Source organism: Pezoporus occidentalis, unplaced genomic scaffold (assembly GCF_034315485.1).
Source record: "Pezoporus occidentalis ecotype Australia unplaced genomic scaffold, CSIRO_AGI_Poc_V1 ctg23, whole genome shotgun sequence".
Classification (NCBI taxonomy): Eukaryota; Metazoa; Chordata; class Aves; order Psittaciformes; family Psittacidae; genus Pezoporus; species Pezoporus occidentalis.
In genome coordinates this window covers 4,690,207-4,711,798 of record NW_026914180.1, presented here as the reverse complement: position 1 = coordinate 4,711,798, position 21,592 = coordinate 4,690,207, and the positions used below count along the sequence as shown (strand labels likewise).

Sequence of the window (21,592 nt, the reverse complement as noted above, 5' to 3'; positions counted from 1 at the left end):
GGCGGAGCCTACGGGAGGGGCGGGGCCTGGGGCGGCCCTGAGGGGCGGGGATGACGGGCGGCTCACTCCCTTCCCCCCTTTTCCTCGCCTGTTTGCCAATGGGCGGGTCTGGGTATCCCCGCTGCCCGCCTCTGTCGTTCGGGGAGAGTCCATTCCGTTCCGTGCGGGGGGAGCTTCGGACCCGGATGCTGGTTCCCGGTCCGGTTCGGAGAGAGGAGGACGAGCAGGAATAGGCCCGTGGATTAGGAACGGGCGCTGTCCTGTGGCAGTGGGGGTGTCTGATCGGGCGGGGGGAGCCGCTTTGTCCGGGCGGCTCTCCCCTCCCCCTTACATCCCCTCTGCGTGCCGGCGGGGGATGGTGTATCCCGCAGCGCGCGCCTTGCTCGCGCGGTTCGGCGGCTCGGTGGCAGGGGGAGGGGACGGGAGACCCGGGTCCCGCCGGTTCCCCGCAGTGAGCGCACGGCTACCGGGAAGGGGGCGCGGGGGGGGGGGCGCCCGCGGTACTGGCGGCCGGCACCATGTTGGCGGACGAGGAGGAGTTGAAAGTCCCGGAGGATATGTTCAAAGATGTCAAGTTCTTCGTGGTGGGAGACATCGACCCCAAGGTACTGGCTCACCCTGCCCCTCACCCCATCTTGCCTTTCCCTCCTTGCTTCCCCCCGGGGGGGACGGACACTGTGGGGTCACCCAGCTCCTCTCCCCCCCCCCCCCCCTTGGACAGGTCCCCGCGCGGGATCGAGGCTCACGCGCCGTTTCGTAGCGCGCTCCCGGGGAATGGCCGGGGTATGGGGTGGGGGGTCTGAGTAAGGTGGGCGGGCGGGCGCCTGAAGGGGTGCTAGAGGGGTCAGGGTAACGGCCGGTAACGGCCCTGCCCGCCGCCAGCGCTCCGCCGCCCGCCATGGGAGCCAGCGGCCCCGGCGCGCAGGCCCCGCAGCCGCCTCAGCGCAGGAGGGGCGGGCCAAGGGACTTCCTGTTACAGCTCGGGCCGGGCGGCCGCGCGGGGCAGCGGCTCTGCCCCGGCGCTCCGCCGCTCCGAGAGCGGGCCGTTCCGCAGGGCCGCCCTCGACCCCCGCCCTGCAGCCCTCGGCGTCCCGCTGTGCCGGCCGCTCCCGTCCCCGCCCCGCCGCTGTATCCGGATTCAGGACCGGGATGGTGACAGGCCGCCCTCGGCACGGGGAGGCGTCGCAAGCTTGCTCTGCCCGCCCCACACGCGCGAGCCCGGCCGCACCGTCCCCCCTCCGCCGCTGTGTGGGCCCCGAAAGCACTGTCCAGGACCCCTGCAGGGCTGTGGTGCCCGCCCCTGGACCTTGCGGAGCCCTTGGAGTGCGCAGAGGTTCTCATGTGTTTGCGGTATTTTCTCCGTGTTTTCCCTGCCCGGATCGGGAGGAGGCAAGGGGCAGAAGGTGCTGACAAATAGCCATCCATTCCGCAGTACTCTGGATGTCAAGGCGGGCCTGCTGTGGCCTGGGGCAGCACCCTGGATCGTGAAGTTGGCCTTGTATTTAGGAACACCCAGTCACTTTGGGTGAAGGTGATTAAATAAAAGTTTCTGTGGCATGTCCAATTAGACAAGTGTTTGAAGTGTACTGTAACTAGCTTTAGGACAGCACCTTCAGGCAAACAAATTGTGACATACTTCACACTGAAAGTCTTTGCTGCTTTGGTAGCTGCTGAAGTTAAATCTTAGTTCAGCTTTATGTTCCTTTAATCTCATTTCCTGGCATTCACTGAGTCTTGTAGGCCTTTAAGTGAACTTCAGATGTAGGCACTGACCTGTTGAGATGTTTTTTATTCATAGGAATAGGATTTCGTGCTAAAAGAAGTACAGTCTAGGAATATAGTTAAAAAACGGGAAAGAAAAACAATGTGTTTTAGGCATAACTTTTTTGAGAATCTGTTAGGGCTTGATAACAGTAACTGTATTTTAAAACCCATTTATAATAGCAATATTATGTGTATGAAGATAGTGCAAAAAAAACAATGGGACTCTTGCCTACCATTTATCATATAGTGTCCCAGAAGGCGCCTAGTTCTGTGTTGACATTGTAAAACAGTAAGTAGTATTCCCCCGTAGAGTGAAGAAACAAGCATTCTCTTAAGCTAGTTTCCTTTCTTATATTAAGTTTTATTCCTCTTAGCAGTTAGTGTCATTATCTTAAGGCCTTGATTTGCTGTTAATGAGGTACACTAAATTATCCTTTATTTGTGGGTGGCTTCTCTGGGTTGCAGGAAGACACCAAGGGTGGTTAGAGTGGAGTTGGTAAGGTCTGCCTCTGCACTGCGCAGAATGGGCTGCACTGCTTCCAAGATCAGGTCATGCTCCAAGCCGTTCGACCACTTTCTCATCATGAGTGATGCCTGAATTGAAAAGTCCTGAGGATCTGAAGTGCTTCTGTGGCTGGCTCGCCTGATTAAACATTGTGCCCTCCAGTGCGCTGGTTTCTGAAGTGGCTTGCTGGTGTGGCACAGTGTTACATGGAGGCCAGGACTAGCTCCTGTCTGTGCTGGTGAGCCCTTGGGAGCAGGAGGCACTGGATAGGGCAGAGCTGAGTCAGAGCAAGGAGGTGCATGGTGCTGAGCTTGGGTCAGCTCTTGGTGAATACTGTTCTACAGGTGCCTTCTGAGGTACCCTGGAAACAACCTAAAAAGAGGAGTGTTTTGAGGCAGAAAGCAGAAATTCTAAATTGAGCTCTACAAACAATAGCTTTTAAAACCAGTTCTTATAGTGAGATGTTGTTCCATTACTAATGTAAAAAATTGCACATATATATGGTGCTTGTTACTTCTTTATGTACAAATGGTTGCTAGATTGATTCTGAGAGGTTTCCTCCTTTGCCTTTTGGGGAGGAGCACACTTTGATCAGATTAAGTTTCCAAATGGCTTCTTGGAAAAACCAGTTATCTTAATAATATTAAAGCAGGCTTAGCACAAGTGAGCACTCTAATCAAAGCAAATCCAAGAGTAAGGAGAAAAAAAGTAATTTATTCAGGTGAATAACTACGTACTCACTACCTATTGAAACATATGCAGTATAAACTAGAAGGGAAACAAAAGCCTGGAACTGTGCCTAGATTTTCCTTGGCAAATGAAGGAGAATTAGGATGCTGGCTCCCAACTTCAAATTCATTCCACTGGGATGTGCACTTTGCTACTCACACCTTACAGAGTGTGATGAGTACATGTCAGATTTTTTTTTTTTTTAAATAAATGCTTTTCCTGCTTTCCCAGAAATTGTAAACCCAAACCATCATGCTCTGGTAGCACCAGTTAAAATCAGTATTTTATACGTAAAGAGATAAAAAGTAATGCAATGCAGCATAAAGACTTTGGGCAGCATATCTGGTTAGCTCTTGCTTTATTATTATTTTTTTCATGCCCATTGTTGTACTTCTTAGTTTTGAACTATTCCTCTCTTTTCTTCCAACACAGATTTTACTGAGAAAGAATAAAGATAAACTTTATATGCACCAAAAAATGAAATTTCATTAAGGGATATAAGCTACCCTTCTACTTCTACCAAAAGTGTAGAATTTTTTACAATTATAATTTTGGGGCTTTTTAGCATTTTATTTTCTAGTTACAGGTATATGGTTGATACTGGTATAGGTGAAGTTCTTTAATTGGGCCAGTACAGCTTTTTCAGTCCAGGCACTACTTAAACTGAAGAAGTCATGTTCTGAGAGGAGTTTTGAAGTTGCCGGGGGCTAGATTGGGAGAAGTCTTTTTCATATCACTTTAAATAATAATATGACATTATTATCTACCATATTTATAGTGCTTACCACCTGAATCCAGTGTAACCTTTTGCATAAGAAGACTCTTTACTTAAACTAATGCAGAATTGTTTTGATGTAACAAAAAAAAAATCATAATTCTAACTAGCTGTAAATTCTTTCTCACGCTGTCTGATGGATATGGGTGCTCAGTTTTCATTGCATTCGCTCCTGGTTTTAGCCTTCCATTAAACAAACAGTTGAATGGGGCTTGTAAGTTGGGCAAAGCTCTTTGCAAGACAAAGAGCTTCTGTGGTGGGGCTGTTCTTAAATATCGACTATTTTCAAAAGTGCTTTATTTTGATTCTGCTTTTCCCACTGGAATTACAGCATCTTGTGTTACCTTATGGTTACCTGGATTTCATGCAGGAAGGTTTCCTCTGGTTTAGGAGGTCGCTGTGTAAAATGGAAACATTCTCTCCTATTCTTGACTGCATGGTAGCAAGAACAGCAAGCTTGCAATCAATTTTCTTGGTTATTTCGGAGTAATTCTTTTGTAGTTTGATGTAACACATATTCATCCACTGCAGAAAAAAAAAGTCGATTTAAAAAAAAAATAGAGTTTTAAAGGTAAGTACTTAAGTTGGGAAATACCAAAGTGGTCTCCTTGCTGAGTGGTGAAGTTTTCATGCTTGTTTTTCTGCTTAGCACAGATGCTTTAGAATAGCCTGACGCAACTTTTTGAGAGTCTTCTGTGTCCTGTTCAGTGTACAGGGTAGGTAGTAATTGCTTAAGGACCAGCTACTTAATATTCTGTTTGATGACTGCAGCACCGTGCTCTCTGCTGTTCAGTGTTGCATCCTGTAGCAAAGGGAATGTGCCCAGCAGGTTTTGAGGGATAGACATCTATCCCTGGCAGGTTTTAGAGGACAGATGTCGTGCCAGTTTGGTCCTCAAGATCATTATGAAGTGAAAATCTCTTTATGAATATTAAAAGGGAAAAGATAATATTAATTGACATTTTTAACATTTGATTTAAACCATTTTCTCTTCCCTCTACACTCTACCACCTTCTTTGTTACTTTTATTCAAATAAAGATGAGTCCCGCTTTGTGGGGGCAGGACTGGATTCACACAGATCTCTATAGTTGAGCTGAGAGGAAACTGAGCTCTTAAACCAGCATTTTCTATATGGGCCTAGCAAAACAAGGAGTAAGATGTGCTTTGTGAACTGTGAGGTGTTTTGCATTTTCTGAGGACAGAGCAAAGGAGAGAGACATTTCAGTTCCAGCTCTTTAAGTTAGTAGCTTAGGGGGCACATGTCCTTCTACCTTTTTTGTTTCGTACTTTTCTATATCAGTTAGTCCTCCATCACTTCTTTCCCAGTATGTCTTTGTTAGAATGTCTTCCTCTCTCAAGGCAGTGGTTATAACTTTTTTGCTTGCAGACCCTTCTCATACTGTGGGGATGTTAGACATGATCTTTACCTGGTTCATCTGTCTGGCTGCACTGTTACAGAGCAGCTGGATGGCTTCTTCAGAATTACTCATATGCTCTGGAATGGTATATTGATTTGATCTAGAAATATTGGAACCAGTGTGTTTGGTAAAGGTGGAATTCTTCTCTTAGCTGTTAGATGAACATTAACTTTTTTTTTTTTTTCTTTCACTCTCTGAAGTAAGTAAGTGGCTAGATCTGGAAGAATCCTTATGCAGACTGACAGCAGTATACAGTTAGGATGTCCCCTTTTCTAAGGTGACCATTTGGTTACCCTTTTTAAACTTGAAGCTCTTCTTTTAAAGTCTATTGAAACACTTGCAAAGCTACCATGTGAAAAAAACAAACACTGAGAAGGAGGGTTTTCTTCTCAGTAAGACAAAATTGTTTTGAGGAGTTTTTTGGGAAGTACATGTTTTGAAAAAGTTTTGGCACTTTTCATATTTCTGCCCTAGCCTGAATTATTTTTTGAAAGTAAATCTTCAACTTGAATGATTGAAATATGGCAGAGGTTTAAAACACTGTCTGTCAGGTTTTAACTGGGATGCATTTGGCAACTTCAGAAGGAGTGCAAGCCACTTACCAAGAGAGGAGGTCATATTCATTCCTCTCATGTGTTAATGTATTCTTGCATTAATGTTTTTCTGAAATAAAAGGTGCGGAAAGTTGTTGACTTCTCCATTTTCTCTTTTGGGTTTAGGTTATTCAACTTCTGAAAGCTGGGAAAGCAAAGGAAGTTTCTTACAATGCACTGGCTTCACATATTATTTCAGAAGATGGGGACAATCCAGAAGTTGGAGAATCTCGTGAAGTTTTTGATCTCCCTGTGGTAAAGGTGAATGACTCATCAATGATACTGTTGAAGTACTGACATGGATATTTCATTGTTACAACAGAAACTGCTCATGTTTGGATGATGACCAAATGAAACGTATCTTTAAAGATTTTTTTTATTGTTTTTTTGTTACACAAGCATTTTTATCCTGACTGGTAGACTTCTGTTACAATTCTCTTCCCTCCTTTCTCTTGTTGCTCTGTATCTGTCAGTGGTTGGGGCTTTTTTTGTCTTTTTTTTTTTCCATATTCTTCCTTCAGTGATCTGTGAGATGGTTTCCTATTAGCTGTACTTTGGAAATATTTCTGATAGGAAGGTTCTTACAAGATGCTGGCAATGGAAACCCTCAATTTAGAGTTTTTTTTTTTTAAAACATCTAATTGCAGGGTGCAAAACGATTTTGTTGATTCTGCATATATGTACTGTGATATTTTTAAAGACCAGGAATTTGTAGAAAAATAGATTCTTTTTCTCTTGATTTTTCAAGGTTTTTTTTTTTGTTTGTTTTTTTTCCCTGTTTGTACTGGAATTACTGGTATTTTTTTACTATCTTGGGTTATTTTTCTAGTGAAAGATTCTGGGCTTCATGTTTGAATATGTGAACTTGTCACTCTGCAAGTAATAAGAAATTACTTGCAGAAAACCCACTAGTATTTCACTGCCAAGACCTTTGGGTACATGATTTTGGGTTATTTCTTCCATATGGTTGCAGGTGGCAGTAGAGAGTTTTGGTAGCTCCTGTCAGTGTAAAAATATGAATTAATTCCAAAAAATAGAAGTAGTTTAGCTAGAGACCTTATGGCTCTAGTGGGTGTGCTTATTAATTTTTTGTTCCTTTTTCTGAAGTGTCCTGTGGCATAATTGTAATCTTATAAACAAGAAGGCTGCTGCGATTCTCAAGTGGAGGAAGGACATCAGCATCCTAACAGTGCTTTCTGTTTTCTAATGCTATTTACTTTAATAATTTAATTTGATTTATAACTGCTACTAGGTGAACTTTTTAATTTGCCAAATGAGAGCAAGTCTTTCAGTAATGGCACTTAGCTTGACCTGAAAACAGTCACAGCATGATTTGTAATCAAGAAGATTAGACTAAGTGTTAAGTCAGAGGCAGAGGTAGCTTGTTAGGGAGAATAAGGAAGAGAAAACCTTGAGGGAGTAAAATGGAAAAATTTTTTTTTTTTTTTTCCAGAAGATTGAGGAGGTACGACTGAAATGGTTTTAGTCAATTTTTTTTTTGTATATGCCTTCTTCTGAGAGAAAGAGAAAAGCAGGAATTCAGATACCATAAACATAGTTACCACAATATATTTTGGTTTTGTTTATTTTTTGGTGAAAAGTAATCTTATATTGAATGTGATGGCATTTTTTCCTCCTTTTCCCTTATATACTGAACTGGGACCACTCTCCTACATCTTCTCCGTTCTGCACCACCTCCCTCTCTCCCTTTGAGCCTTCTGTCCTAGAATACTGTTACGTAGGGCCTTGTGTGCTTAACAGTCGGCATTTCTGCGTGTTCAGAAACTTCTTTCTGTGTAAGGTTCTTGACTCCATGTGATGAGTGTAAGATAGGGGGTTTTGTGTGGGCTGTTGGTGGTGGTTTGTTTGTTTGGTTTTTGTTTTTTGTTTTTTTCATTTTTGGGGTTTTTTTGAGCAGGGAGAACTGAAAAAAGAGGATGAATAAATACTATAAATGGCACAGTAGAAGAACAAGACACAAGGGCTCTTGCTCCCATATTGCTGCATGACCTGTAAGCAATCGTAGAAGTAAATCAGAACAGCCTTTTTTTTGTAAAGGCCTAAGTACAATGTCTGAAAGACTTTCAAAGCTGGGAGATATTATACTGAAACTAGCTATAGTATGAACTTGGGAGGTAATTCATATTTCATACATGCGGATCAAGGTTTTAAATTATGTCATGGTTTTTATTTTTCAGCCTTCCTGGGTGATCTTGTCTGTTCGCTGTGGAGCTCTTCTACCGTATCCTTTAAGTTCAAATTTGAATCAGTTCTATAAGGAAACATTCTCCAAACAACTGAAATAGTAAGGGTTGTTATTAGAGAAATATTGAGTCACTTTGAGAGATGTGTGCAAAACTGTGTGTACATAGGAGAATCTGTGCATTTCAGCTGCACTTTTCTGAGTGGTACAGAGCAGTATGTGAACATTTCAGTTTATCTGCTTGAGTTAATCTGTGACTTTATTGTATAAACAGAGCCTGTGCTCTACATCCAGTTCAAATGAAAATGAACTGCTAGGTTTAGGTCGTTTTGGGAGTCTTATTGATGCTCATGCTGTCTCCGTAATGCCAAGCTATGATGACTTGCTATTCCAGTTCTATTTCTTTAGTGGATGTATTTTATGTGTAACTAGTGACTTGCTGCTAGTGGATGGTAAATGTAACCACTGACTAGTTTATTTGTCTGCTTAAAGCTGCCGTGAACCTCTGCCAGATTCTTAAGACACACTTTTGCTGCAGTATCCTACTTGTGATTGGGTGACATTCAAGATTTGTAAGGAATCAATGTTTGGGCTCAATGATCTTAACGGTCTTTTGCAGTCTAAACTATTCTATGAATCTACGAATTCTATGTTAAAAGAAGGGAGTAAAGACTGTTTCAAGTATGTACAGCTTAAGTTTTTAAAATTATGCGAGTGTTTCGCCTGCCATGATTGCAGTGTGCTTGGACCTTCTTGTCCTCATTTTCCTGTGCCTCTTGCTATTTTGGATGTTTACTAGGCATTTGCAAGAAAACTGTCATCAAATGCACTCAAAGCATTTTAGCTGGAAGTTGATAATTAACTGTGAGAGTATCCAGGAAAAATGCTAGAGTGCAGCAAGGGGGGGGCAGAATTCATTCAGAGTAGAATTCATTCAGAGTAGAATGGCCTATTCTGCCTTTTCTGGAAGCAGACTTAAGTAAGGGATAAATATTCCATAACTCATATTAACAATTCATTGTAAATAACTTTTTATAAAAACAGTGTCAGTATTCCCATTTTTGAGATAGTCTGTCCCAGTCTTTGGTAGACCCTTGTTGTTCATATTTGGCTTGATCTAGTTCTTAACTTGTTTCTTGTTTAAAGTATTTATCCTTGCATAGGAATGACATTTTTTCCTCTTCTTGTCGCTATTTGTTCTTCCCCTCAATTTTTATATTGGATCATAGGAATGGTGAGAATGGCTAGGAAAAAATTCATGCATTTTTTTCTCACTCCGTTTACGATAAAGATTTTGTATATCGAAAAACTGAAGCAGAACAATGCGTTTCAGTACAGATACGGATGCTGGGGATGGACTGTTCATTAGGGACTGTAGTGATAGGACAAGGGGTAATGGATTCAAACTTAAACAGGGGAAGTTTAGATTGGATATAAGGAGGAAGTTCTTTACTGTAAGGGTGGTGAGGCACTGGAATCCATTGCCCAAGGGAGTTGTGAATGCTCCATCCCTGGCAGTGTTCAAAGCCAGGTTGGACAGAGCCTTGGGTAACATGATTTAGTGTGAGGTGTCCTTGTCCATGGCAGGGGGGTTGGAACTATTTTATGATTCTATATGAGCAAACAATTCCAGGGCTAGGGAGCTATACTGTCAGGGATGAGATCTCATTTTTGAAATGAGATTAGCAAGTGGTTGTGTCTATAATGGAAAACAAGAGGTGGTAGACACAAGGATCCAGGTGTTTGTATTAGGAATTAAGGTATTAATGTGTGTCAGTAATTCAGAATTCATGTTTTATACCCAGTATTTCAAGGTATGTGCCTTTGCATCTTTCTGTGTCTCCACTGTTTTAGAAATAGCCTTTATTTTCTCTGCTTCCCCAAGAGAATTCAGCTCAGGAAGTGTACTCTAGGAAGAGAAGGCATCAAATTCATCAGATAAAATGATAGAGTGGGGTTTTCACAGCTATTTTGATCATGACAATCAACATGTCAGGTAGGATTCAGGAGTTAGTGTGAAACACTTGCCCTAGTCATAGGTAGCTTTCTGACTGAAGCAGAAGAAAGTTTTCCATGAATGACCTGGCTGCCAAATGGAAAAAATGCACCAAACATTACATGGCAAAATCCAAATTAGCAGGGATACTCCTGTATTAAAAATAATTTGATTATTGTAATGTGATTTGGACTAGTGATTTTTGTCTTTTGCATCTGGAAATGTCCTTTCGCCATCAGGATGGCAATGTACAGTTGCTTATGTCACATGTCTGTAAGCCTTTTCCCTGTTCCTGAGAGCTGGTTGAAAAAAAAAAAAAAAATAACATGGAATTACCTACTTTTTCAGGCTTCAGTCATCTGGCATCGCATTATTAGTGGTGTTCTTTCCTAGGGAGAAGTTGTGTTATTAGAAAACTGGTTTTCCATCTGAAACCAGGCATTTTTCAAAGGGTATTCTACAAGCTGATGTAATTACATACCCAGAAGGGAAATCCACAGATAAAACCAATGAGTGATGCAGTCCATAACTGAATTGTAACAATAAGTGTGTGAATGTAGTTCTCAATGGCTATTGCTCAGGAAGTCTTTATTGTGGGTATATACGAATGGCCAAGTAAAAACACGAGGTTTCAGTAGTATCATATTCTTGAGTTGCATGGAAGTAGGAAGACTGTACACCTGTCGGCAATAAATATGTCCTTGGAACTTTGCCTTTATTTTTTCTAGCACTTCATGTCCTTAGAACCTGGTGATTTTAGATTTTATTTTGAGCCTTACAGTGCTCACTAAAATAAGTTGTTAAGTCTTAACTTTGTTCTGTTTTGGTCTCTTTACAACTTCTAGCGCTGTGGCATCTGGCCTTTCATTAGGGTTTTAGGTGCTACTACCATAATGAAAAAAGCTACAGTAGTTGATAGGAATAGCTACCTTTTTGGACCCTGTTTGGGTAGAGGTTTGAGATTCTACATTTTTGTCTTTATGTTTTAATTTGGAGATGTAATGCTTAGTGTCGTCATTGAATTTCTGAAGAAACAAGTCCTAGGAACATGTTGTATTGGTTAAATGTGTGAATCTAATAGAAGCCTTAAAGATTTTATTTTGGCTTGCTAATTCCGGTACTTACTTGATGGGCATTTTCCTGTTGGTTGTTAAAGGTGAAGTTTAATGTAGAAATGTTGTATCGGTTGTAATGTTGTATTGGTTATGTAATGTTGTAATGTTGTATCGATTAAATGTGTGGATCTAATAGAAGCCTTAAAGATTTTATTTTGGCTTGCTAATTCTGGTACTTACTTGATGGGCATTTTCCTGTTGGTTGGTAAAGGTGAAGTTTAATGTAGAAAGACTTAATACAATATAAAAGCATAATATTTTTGCCAGTTTATTGTAAATACATTTTAACATCCCACTGTGAAAATTGTCTTCACCAGGGGAACTTCAGAAGGCAGAACGATCTTTTCCCTGCCAGCTGATGTTCACAAAATCTGACCTGCAGTTGGAGGGAACTAACAGAAAAATTGATAAGGAAGCAGCCTTTGTGAAGAAGGAAAGGCAGTTTCGTGTGTGAAAACCTATGGTGCAATAAGGAGGGCTGGTGATTTTTTTTTTTTTTTTTTTTTTTATTCTTTTGATAGTAGCAAAAACAAGAGTGAGGAAGGTTTATTTTTTACAGTCTTGAAAGAAAGTCAGAGCCCTCCTGAATCTTTGTTGCTGGGAGGAAAAAGAGTGAGTTTTGTTTCATTCCCTCTTATTTGTTTTCCAAACTCATGTGGAAGATTATTGTTGCACTTCTTGTAACTATTTTAAGAGGATTTCACTGCTATTCTTTGGAGAGTGAAAGCTGTAGTCAGACTGATGGACCCCTTAAATGCCAAGCTATTGCTGTTTACATGCTACGAGCAGATGTTAAGGCAGAGAGTAGACAACTGTACACATTTGAAAGTCCCATTACTGAATCTCTAGCTTAGATGAGATACCGAGCAACACAGTGAAATTTAGGATGTTCATCTGACTTGAACTTTTTGGTAATGGCAGTAATCTATTCTTATATTTTAAGGTGTTCTGGGCTTTGTCCACTTGCTGTGTGTTGTCTCTTGTGGGTCTCAAGATATAAATATTGCTGCCGCATCTGTCAGTAGCACAGGGAAAATAATTTTGTTCTGAAAATCGCAGTGTGTACTGGTAACAGTGCACATCTGGTTCTGTAGCTGTTTTTTTTCCAACAAGATGTGCATATATCATAAGCACAAATCATATGAAAGTATAGAAAAAGTAGAAGAGACTTCTTACAGAAGTCAGATGGTCTGTCTGTCTTTCCCAGGTCACTTCTGTCAAACCATTCTCTCTCCTGTTTCACAAGGCCCTTCCCATTGTGGAGATTTCGTAGTCTTGCCAGTCAACTTGCAGTGCTTTGCTGTTGTGCTAGAGTTTAGCCCCATTACCATGCTGCAGTCTAACCCCGTTTTGATTTATCTGAGCCACTCTGAACAGGTAGAACAATTGAAGAATAAAATCCTAGAGTTAAGGTTTGAAAAGACCTTTAAGATCTTCGAGTCCAGTCACCTCACTGCAGCCTCCTTTCAGGTAGTTGTAGAGAGCTGTAAGGTCCCCCCTAAGCCTCCTTTTCTCCAGGCTAAACAACCCTAGTTCCCTCAGCTGCTCCTCTTAAGACTCGTTCTCCAGACCCTTCAACAGCTTCATTGCTTTTCTTTGGACACACTCCAGCACCTCAGTGTCTCTCTTGTAGTTAGGGGCCCAGAACTGAACACACTATTCAAGGTGCAGCCTCATCAGTGCCAAGTACAGGGGGATGATCCTGTCCCTGCTGACCACACTATTGCTGATACAGGCCAGGATGCTGTTGGCCTTCTTGGCTGCCTAGGCACAAGTTGGCTCATGTTCAGTGGCCGTCAATCAGTACCCCCAGGTCCTTCTCCACAGAGCAGCTTCCTAGCCGCTCTTCTCTGAGTCTGTGGTGTAGCATGGGGTTGTTGTGGCCCAAGTGCAGGATCTGGCACTCTGCCTTGTTGAACCTCATACTGTTGGCCACAGCCCATTGATCCAGCCTGTCCAGATCCATCTGCAGAAGCTTCCTACCCTTAAGGAGATCAACACTCCCACCCAGCGAACTTACTGGGGGTGCACTTAACACAGATATTGATAAAGATATTATAACCTAAATTCATCCTTGATGATTAAATTTGGTGTAGATAGTTTCAAACAGCTGTAACCATGGTTGTACATAATCTTGCACACTAACGATCTAAGCAAGGGCTTCAGTCCCATTTTTTTGAACCACAAGGTTTCTTTTCCTGAAATATTTCTACAGTCAAGATAGTAACTATTACCAATGCGGATAAACCCCACAAAAATATGTAAATCTCTTAGTACTTCTGCTAAGATACTATTTTCTCAGTTGGAACCATTATTTCAGCAGAGCAGTTAATGAGCTAAGCTAGTACGTACTGTTTGTGGTATCATTCCAGTTTGCAAGAAGATATATATTGTAAGGAGGAGCTCAGTAAAAGTGCCAAAAAACAAGACTGAGCGGTTCAGTGCTTAAATCTAAAAATGAAATAAACATAATACCCATTTGTGAGTCCCTTTTTGATGACAGCTTCTCCAACAAATTTACAGCTGTATCCCTCCTTCCACTCAGTTTGTTATTTTCTTAATGCATGAGCTTGGACCTTGCTATGTTACTTGTTCAGTGACTTCTGTTGACTTAATAATCATCTGTATGCTAGGAAACTGTTTTTACTTTTACTGGAAAAGTAAAATCTTTGAGATTTTACTCTTTCCATCTTTGAGATAATGCAAAAAGCAGGTTAGATTCCAAATGATAACCAAAAACTATACCATTTGGTTACCAAACTTTGCCGTTCCTGAAACCTCTGGCTTCTGTGTTGCTTTCTAACCCGTTTTCTTCTTTTATTATCTTTAAGGCTGTGCTTTTATTTCTTGCTGGTTTTAAGTAATCCATCTGATGCTATCTTTTTAATAAGTGTGCAAAAAAAGGCACCTGTACTTTCTCACAGGTGTCTGCTATTAGCTTTTGTTTTAGAAAATCACACTTTTTTTGGTCTTGGTTTATCGAATTTCTTGCATAGCATTTTACTTCTATGTTGTCTGTTGATGACAAGCAAAAATTTCTTCAGATTCTCCCCTACTTTTGAACATGGAAGATAAGCACTTGTTAATGAGAGGAAGCTCTTGGTAATGACTTGGTTCCAAAAGCTGAGCATTCTGAGATAGGAGAGGAGGGGATGTTCTGGGAAAGAGGCAAGTTTATCATGTTACCAAAATCGGTCATAATATTAGAGGTATCCTGATTGAGTTTGCACCTCTTTTTTTTTTTTTCTTGATGCATAAAACTTGGAAAGAGACAATATGCTTTTTAAAGAAAAGTTTTTTGAATAGCCAGATACTTGATAAGATCTGAGAAGTACTATGCACACTACTTAACTTCCTTCTAATGTCCCTCAGGAAAATCATTTAACTTAATCTGCATCCTTGACATCTGCTTTCCAGTGTAAGTGGCTTCTCTCCAGAATCATGTCAGGTCTTTTTTGGAGTCACTGCGTGTCTTTCTCAGGTAAGAGAAGTGAACCATATTTCAGTCTACTCCAGTGTACAGTATGTGTGAGATGCTGTTCTTTTGAGGAGAGATACGATTTTTTCTGTTGCACTGACTTTTTTCTGTATGTTTGGTGAGTTATAACCTAAGACAGTTTTTCACTGAAAATGAGGGCATGAACATTACAAACTGTGAACATTCAATCGGTATTTATCTTGTATACAGCTGTGTGGTGATTCTAAAATTCAGAGTACGCTAGACTATAAACTCTTTGCTCCTATTCTTCTATTTTTGCATTAACAAAATACTTAGTCAACATGTTTTATCTGCTTAGGCACTGAAACCTTAACAAGGGTGCTAGTAACTAAAGGGAAAAGGTAATGCTTCAGTGGCTTATGTGTTTTCACAGCCAGCTCTACAGATCTGTGACTGGTTTAAGTGTGTGCAGATGGACAGAGTCAGTGCTTAGGTTGTAATGGAATATATGGTTATATATGCTTTAGACTTCTTAGCAAATTATCCTGTAATACTAAGTGCATGGTAATGGATTAAAAGCATGTGGCTTTCTTGGCAGGTGAGGGGGACATTGCTGTGACATAAATTGTTAGAATTAAATGTTTATACAGGGTATTTGGTCTGCCTGTTAAAACTCTGTTTAATGGATTTAAACTGGTTGTTTAAGATAAATACTTCTTGTTTGCTTGATCACTACTTTTTTCTCTTGTGGAAGGTGATATATTAGTTTCTTTAAAGGAGTTTCTTTAAAGAGGAGTTTCTCTAAAGGTGTGAAGAATGTTTTTCTCTGTGCAGGTTAAAAGTGATTGTTTAGTGTGTTCTTGTTTTGTGGTGTTTTCTTGTTTTTTTTCTCTGTAACCGTCATGCTAATTTGATGTTTAAAAGTGACAGGTAATACATTAGCCAGACTTGTAAGTGGTATGTCATGGGTTGTACTGAAATTCTTCAAGCAAAGGCAGCTGGATGCACAGAACTAAAAGGCTTATCTACCTTCCTTTTAGGTTTCATCTGAAGATCGAAGTACGCTATGGGCTTTGATTACTTTTTATGGAGGGAATTGCCAGCTGAGCCTCAATAATAAGTGTACTCATTTGATTGTGCCTGAGCCAAAGGGGGTAAGAGTTTATTACATGTGTAATTCTTCTTGCTGTAGCTCTCATTTGCTTTTGAATAATCAAAAATTTTCCAGCTGCCTAAAGTTAGGTTTCTTAAGACTGTTTGTTAGTTTTGAACAGTTAAATTCAACACAATTATGTGTTGCAGATATTCAGTTCATATTTATTTTCTGCATGGCTTTAAGCCTGATTAAATAAAAAGGTGGCCAGTTTCACATTGGTATTTGTATTTCTGGTTGAACAGAGAATTTTATTCTTTATCCTGGTTTTCTTAACCTAATTTTGATGTGTCGTAGTCATTAGTGATTATGATTTGTAAATCTGTAGATACAGAATCAGTGAACAAAAAATGAAAGACAGAATCGAAACATCATATAAAATGCCCTTGCATGTTAGGAATAAATAGAGCAGAAGGAGGAACAGGTGTTTTTGTTATTGGTTTGTTAGTTTGTTTGGGTTTTTTCTTAGAGAACTCGGAATCTCTCAGTTCACTTCTGAAAGAGATGGTAGGATAAACAGTACACAGCATTTGTGTCCAACTGCTGATAAAGCAGTCATGCTTCAGGTCATTTCCATCATAGCATCTATTTCACGTTTGAAGGGACCCTTAGAATTGAGTCCAAATTCTTGGTCCTTGAACTAAACCGTACCACTGAAGAGCATCGTCCAGATGTTCCTTGAGCTCTGACATGCTTGGTGCCATGACCACTTCCCCAGTGAGCCTGTTCCAGTGACCAACCTTTACCTTTTGTCCAACCCGAACTTCCTGTGGCGCAGCCTCATTCCATTTCCTTGCTTCCTATCACTGGTCACCAGAAAGGGGAGATCAGCACTCCCCCCTCTGTTGCACCCCTTGAGGAAGGTGTAGACTTCTGTGAAGGCACCACTTAGCCTTCTCTTCCTCAAGCTGAACAAACCAAGTGACCTCAGCTGCTCTTGAGACCTTTCACCGTCTTGGGTGTCCTCCTCTGGATGCACTCTAACAGCTTGATGACCTTATTAGGTAAATTGAGGCACCCAAAACCACACAGTACTTGAGGTGAGGCTGCCCCAGTGCAGTGCAGAGTGGGACAGTCACCTCCCTTGACAGGCTACCTATGCTGTACTTGATGCACCTTAGGACTTGGTTGTCCTTTTGGTTGTCTGGGCATGCTGTTGACTCATACTTAACTTTCCATCAACCTAGACCTCCACATCTTCCTTCTGCAGGGCTGCTATCCTGCCTCTCATCCTGCAGTTTGTTTGTAAAGCCGGAATTACCTGGTCCTAAGTGCAGAATTTGGCACTTGCTCTTGTTAAATTAAACACTGTGGGTGATTGCCCAGTTCTCTACCCAGATCCCTTTAAGACCTCTCTGTCCTCAAGGGGGTCCACAGCTTCTCCTAATTTAGTACCATCATTTGACTTCCTGTTCCCATGTAGGAAGTGAAGTGTTGTTGCCTTTATGCAAATGGAGAAACTGGCTAAAGGCAGAGTCGAGCCTATCAGAATAGCCTCCTCTACTATAATGCTAGTAATGCTTTGGTTATTACAGTTCACTGAAACTTCATGAAGTGTTCAGGTGTTTCTCTTCCTGAAGAAGAAATACATTTATAATTGATTTAGAGTGTTTGTTCAGAGACCGAAAGTACTTAAAATAAATGGATGTTCATTTAAAAATGATTCTTTGGATGCTTTTAGTTATTGAGTATATTATTGTTCCTTTTCATATTTTGGAGATTATGTAAACTACCTAATACTAAGATAGAGAAGAATACATGCATGAAAATAAACTTATAAGTGCAGTATGTAGAAAAGTGCTTTAGAATGAAACATGGGCTGGCAGTGACTGGGAGAAGAGAAAGTGTGGATATGGGAAATGCTTTTTCTTCCCTGTTTCATTTGATACTAAAAGAACTTTTGCAGGTTTTGGGGGGGGGGGATATTTTTATGAGGGGAAGGGGGAGAGGGTTGGTTTTTCGATTTTAAGTGCATGAAGTTTCTTCTGTGGCAGATTTAGAAAGGTATACTGAACACCAACCTCATAGGCTCCTGCATCACAACAAAATGTAATGCAGGGCCAAAGAGCTTTGCTGCAATACAATGTTACACATTTAAGAAGTGTTGCCTTAAACCATAAGCTTTTTAGAGCAGAGGATGTTCTCTTGAGCTTTTCATTCAAGAAACTGAAATAAACACAGTAGCATTTTATATCTGTAGGATAAAATAAGTATCTTGTTTAATTTACATAATCACTGAATGGGAGTGATTTTATAGGATGATTACTTAAAATGCTTCTAAGTCCTGCTGCTCCTCCCTGTACTACTACAAGGGAATCTGCAGTAGTTTGTAGTGAGAACTGTTTGACACTAAGAAAACTTAAATGGTTGCTTAAACTAGACACAAGGTAATAAAACAATGTTCTCAATAATTCTCACCACAAAGAAGGAATGAAAACTCATATCTGCAGATAAAGTTGTTTTCATCAGTAATCTTTTTATTGTGTATGAATGACAGTTTACTTGTAGAAATAACTCTTGACAAACATTAAATTAATTTCCTCTGAATGTGCTGGTTGTTAATTTATATTGTTTGACATACAAAGAAAATCCCAATTCAATCACTTTTAAATATTAGATCCTGGAATTAGTTTCAAATCTTTTACAGAAAGTTTTCCCTTCTTTTTTTTTTTTTCTTCCCCCCCCCCCCCCCCCCCCCGTGTTGATATGTGTGAGAGGTTTCCATCAAAGAGGATGTTTGAATACATAGAGCACTGGTTCTGTGTCTAAGGAAAGGAAACACAGAAGTTTTACTATTTCTATATATCTTCAAATGATGAAATGATAAGGATGGAAGAAGGGACAAAGTTTTCTAATTTGTCAATGTTGTAACTGGGAAAGATTTAGCTAGTGTTTGGGCAGAAGTGTAACTTCCAAGTTGAGGGAAACATTACAGTTTGGGGCTTCTGAGAAGGTGCATGGGAACTGTCTAACTGGTTTCTTTTATTCCTGCTGAAATGCATCTTTATCAGTTATCACCTTGTAAATATTTGTCTGTACTTTATTGTGAAATTCTGATTTTTCTGTAAATGCTTTTTTCATGGTGGTGTGTTGGGTTTTTGCGTTTGGTGTTTTTTTTTTTGTTTGTTTGTTTGTTTGTTTGTTTTTACTTTAAGGACTTTTTTTAGTGGAGAAAATGTAAGTATAAACTGTATTTAGACTCACCTTAATGTCCATCTAAAAGGCAGCTGCATCTTGGTGTTGACTGTGATGTTCTTTGCTGCTGGAGTTCTGAAGGCATTTTCAGAAAGCAGTTAAATGATTTTTGAATCCTTTGGTGATTGGGTTCAAGAACAATTTGTGTAGTGGGTGTTTTTGCAAGTGAAGACTTAACCTGCAGTTGTGTTTTCTGAGTCCTTTATACTGTAAATGAGGAGGGTTTTCTTTTAATCTCTTGGGTCTGTGTGCTTACACCCAGCAGTGTAGTTTTGTCTTGCTTTTTCTCAGATAACTTTCTGTTGTTGGGCAGCCTCCTATGATTTACCTCTTCAGGCTCTAGCCCTACCCTCAAAAAAAGTTATTTGGTAATTTTTGTCTTTAAATAATTTTTTTTTTTTTTTTTCCTGCCAGGAAAAATATGAATGCGCTTATAAACGGGAAAGCATTAAAATTGTGACACCAGACTGGGTACTGGATTCTGTAGCTGATAAGACTAAAAAAGAGGAGACTCCTTATCATCCTCGTTTAGTTATATACGAGGAAGAAGAGGAGGAGGAAGAGGAGGAAGAAGCAGAAAATGAAGAACAAGATTCCCAAAATGAAGCTAGTACTGATGAAAAATTGTCAAGCCCAGCGTCTTCTCGAGAAGCATCACCTTTGGGTGATCAAGTTTTTTCACCAAAATCTACTACTGCTGATAAGGCAAAAGGGGAACTGATGTTTGATGATTCTTCAGATTCCTCTCCAGAAAAGCAGGAAAGGAATTTGAATTGGACACCAGCTGAAGTCCCTCAGGCATCTGCAGCAAAGCGTAGGTTGCCTCAAGGGAAAGACTCTGGGTTAATTAATTTATGTGCCAATGTCCCGCCAGTGCCAGGTAATATTTTGCCTCCAGATATGAGAGGTAATCTAATGGCTTCGGTACAAGGTCCCCAGAGTTCTGATCGACAGGATATGATGGCAACGTGGAGTCCAGCCGTACGGACATTAAGGAATATTACTAATAGTGCTGATATTCAGCAGATTAATAGACCATCAAATGTAGCACATGTAAGTGTTGGATTTTTAATTTATAAGGTATTGGACTTTTTCTTAGGAACTATCTTATCAAAGAACTTCAGTTTCCTTTTATTGTTCTTTAAGTGTACAAAGTATTAAAAGTTCCCCCTATTACTTAGAAGTTATTGCCAAATCCATAACCTCCACGTAACAAGTAACTTAGTTCCTAACAGGTCCACACAAGTAAGAACATGTTTGGAAAAAATGTTGGGAAGAGTAAAGCTGTGTTTAACTGTAGTGTGGTTCAGAGTTTCAGTATTGATTTCTTGGTAAGAGTAAAAAAAAATACTCATTAATTTAGAATTATTTGGCTAGTTCAGGAAACTGGATTTCACACCCTTCAAGCCTTTCATTCAGTGAAAGAAATTATTTGTGCTATAAACACACAAGACTGTAAAATTGTTCTCACAGTAAGTTCAGTTCTATACTGTGTTGTTCTGTTGGGCGTCATTAAGTTGTTATATAGTATAGTCAGGATTATGATGCAGAAGTCCTAATTCACAAGTTAGTATGCCACTCATAGAGTTGAAATAATTTCAGCTTTTGTGTTGAATTTAATTTTAGAAGAAAATAAAAAGCGAGTGAGCATGCACTGAAATATCTTGCATCACTGAAATTCTGAGATGTTCACGGGAAGGGAACATATGAAAAGTAGGTGCTGGTAAATGTCAGACATATCTTTTACTTAAATAATTGCACTGATGCATTTATTTGGATGTTCATCTGATGGTAAAACTTTCAAAGGTGCCTGAATATTATAGAAGCTTACAGCGAGTACTTAAACACAAAAAGTGTAGCCACTCAGTAAAGTTGATTCTTCGTTGCCTGTATGACTTCTGAATATGAAATGGAAATACAGGCTTGCTTTTAAAACCGAGTCTTAGATTCCTCTTCTCAGTGCCTTGAATTGTTACGGACTGAAACTTCTGGGTGAGGACCGCAGTAAGAACCACCAATGTCCTAGTCAGTTGGCACGCCTGCTAAGTTGGCTGAACGCCACATCTCCTACAGCCCAGTCACTGTACTCTTTAGTTCCTGTGGAAGTATTTTTTTGTAAGTAATATTTATAGAGCTGTAGGGCAGTTCATAGTATCATGCTTTGGCTAGACTTTGTTCTCCAGAAGTCTGTTAGACTAGGGACTTGACTATGGTGTTTCAAGAACTCTACTCGAGTACTGTATCAGGCTGCTGTGTAGATTGCTGTCCTAGTTCCAGCAAGTGGAGAAAGCTTTGTATCTTAGAACTGTGAATCTGCTTCCTAAAGGGAGGAATACCGGTTCTATATTTTTCCTTATAACTTCCCTCTGGCTAGGTTAAATTGTACTTTGTATCCTACTTGGGGACCAGTCTTGAGTGTATTCCGTGTCTTGGTGCATAATCTTGGAAAGTTAATGTTTAATTTGAACCTCAGATTTTTGCTGAATGGCAAGATCTATAGTCATAAGGCATTTCCACATACAAAGTTGCTTTCTGAATATAACCCTAGGATACTTTTGAAAGTTTTATCCCTTTATCTTGTAATATGTGTCCTGAAGCTTTTGTAATTTTGACTTTTGGGACTCTTTGTGGAGAACAGTACGATTTTTCCTCATACTCAGCCATGGAAACATTCTATTTGTATATGTTATTTTTAGTTATTGAATG

General features: G+C 40.2%; 1 protein-coding gene across 1 annotated transcript in view; it reads left to right on the top strand.

Annotated features, from left to right (window-relative positions):
- The first annotated feature begins 9 nt into the window (after positions 1-9).
- Positions 10-21,592, top strand: part of PAXIP1 (PAX interacting protein 1) — a 37,042-nt gene continuing 15,459 nt past the window's right edge. Inside the window, 7 exon segments of the mRNA XM_062621471.1 lie at positions 10-493; positions 495-605; positions 5,912-6,046; positions 7,984-8,027; positions 14,517-14,580; positions 15,579-15,692; positions 19,301-19,939. Of these exon segments, the coding sequence (XP_062477455.1) occupies positions 356-493; positions 495-605; positions 5,912-6,046; positions 7,984-8,027; positions 14,517-14,580; positions 15,579-15,692; positions 19,301-19,939 (1,245 nt within the window). The 5' untranslated portion in view covers positions 10-355.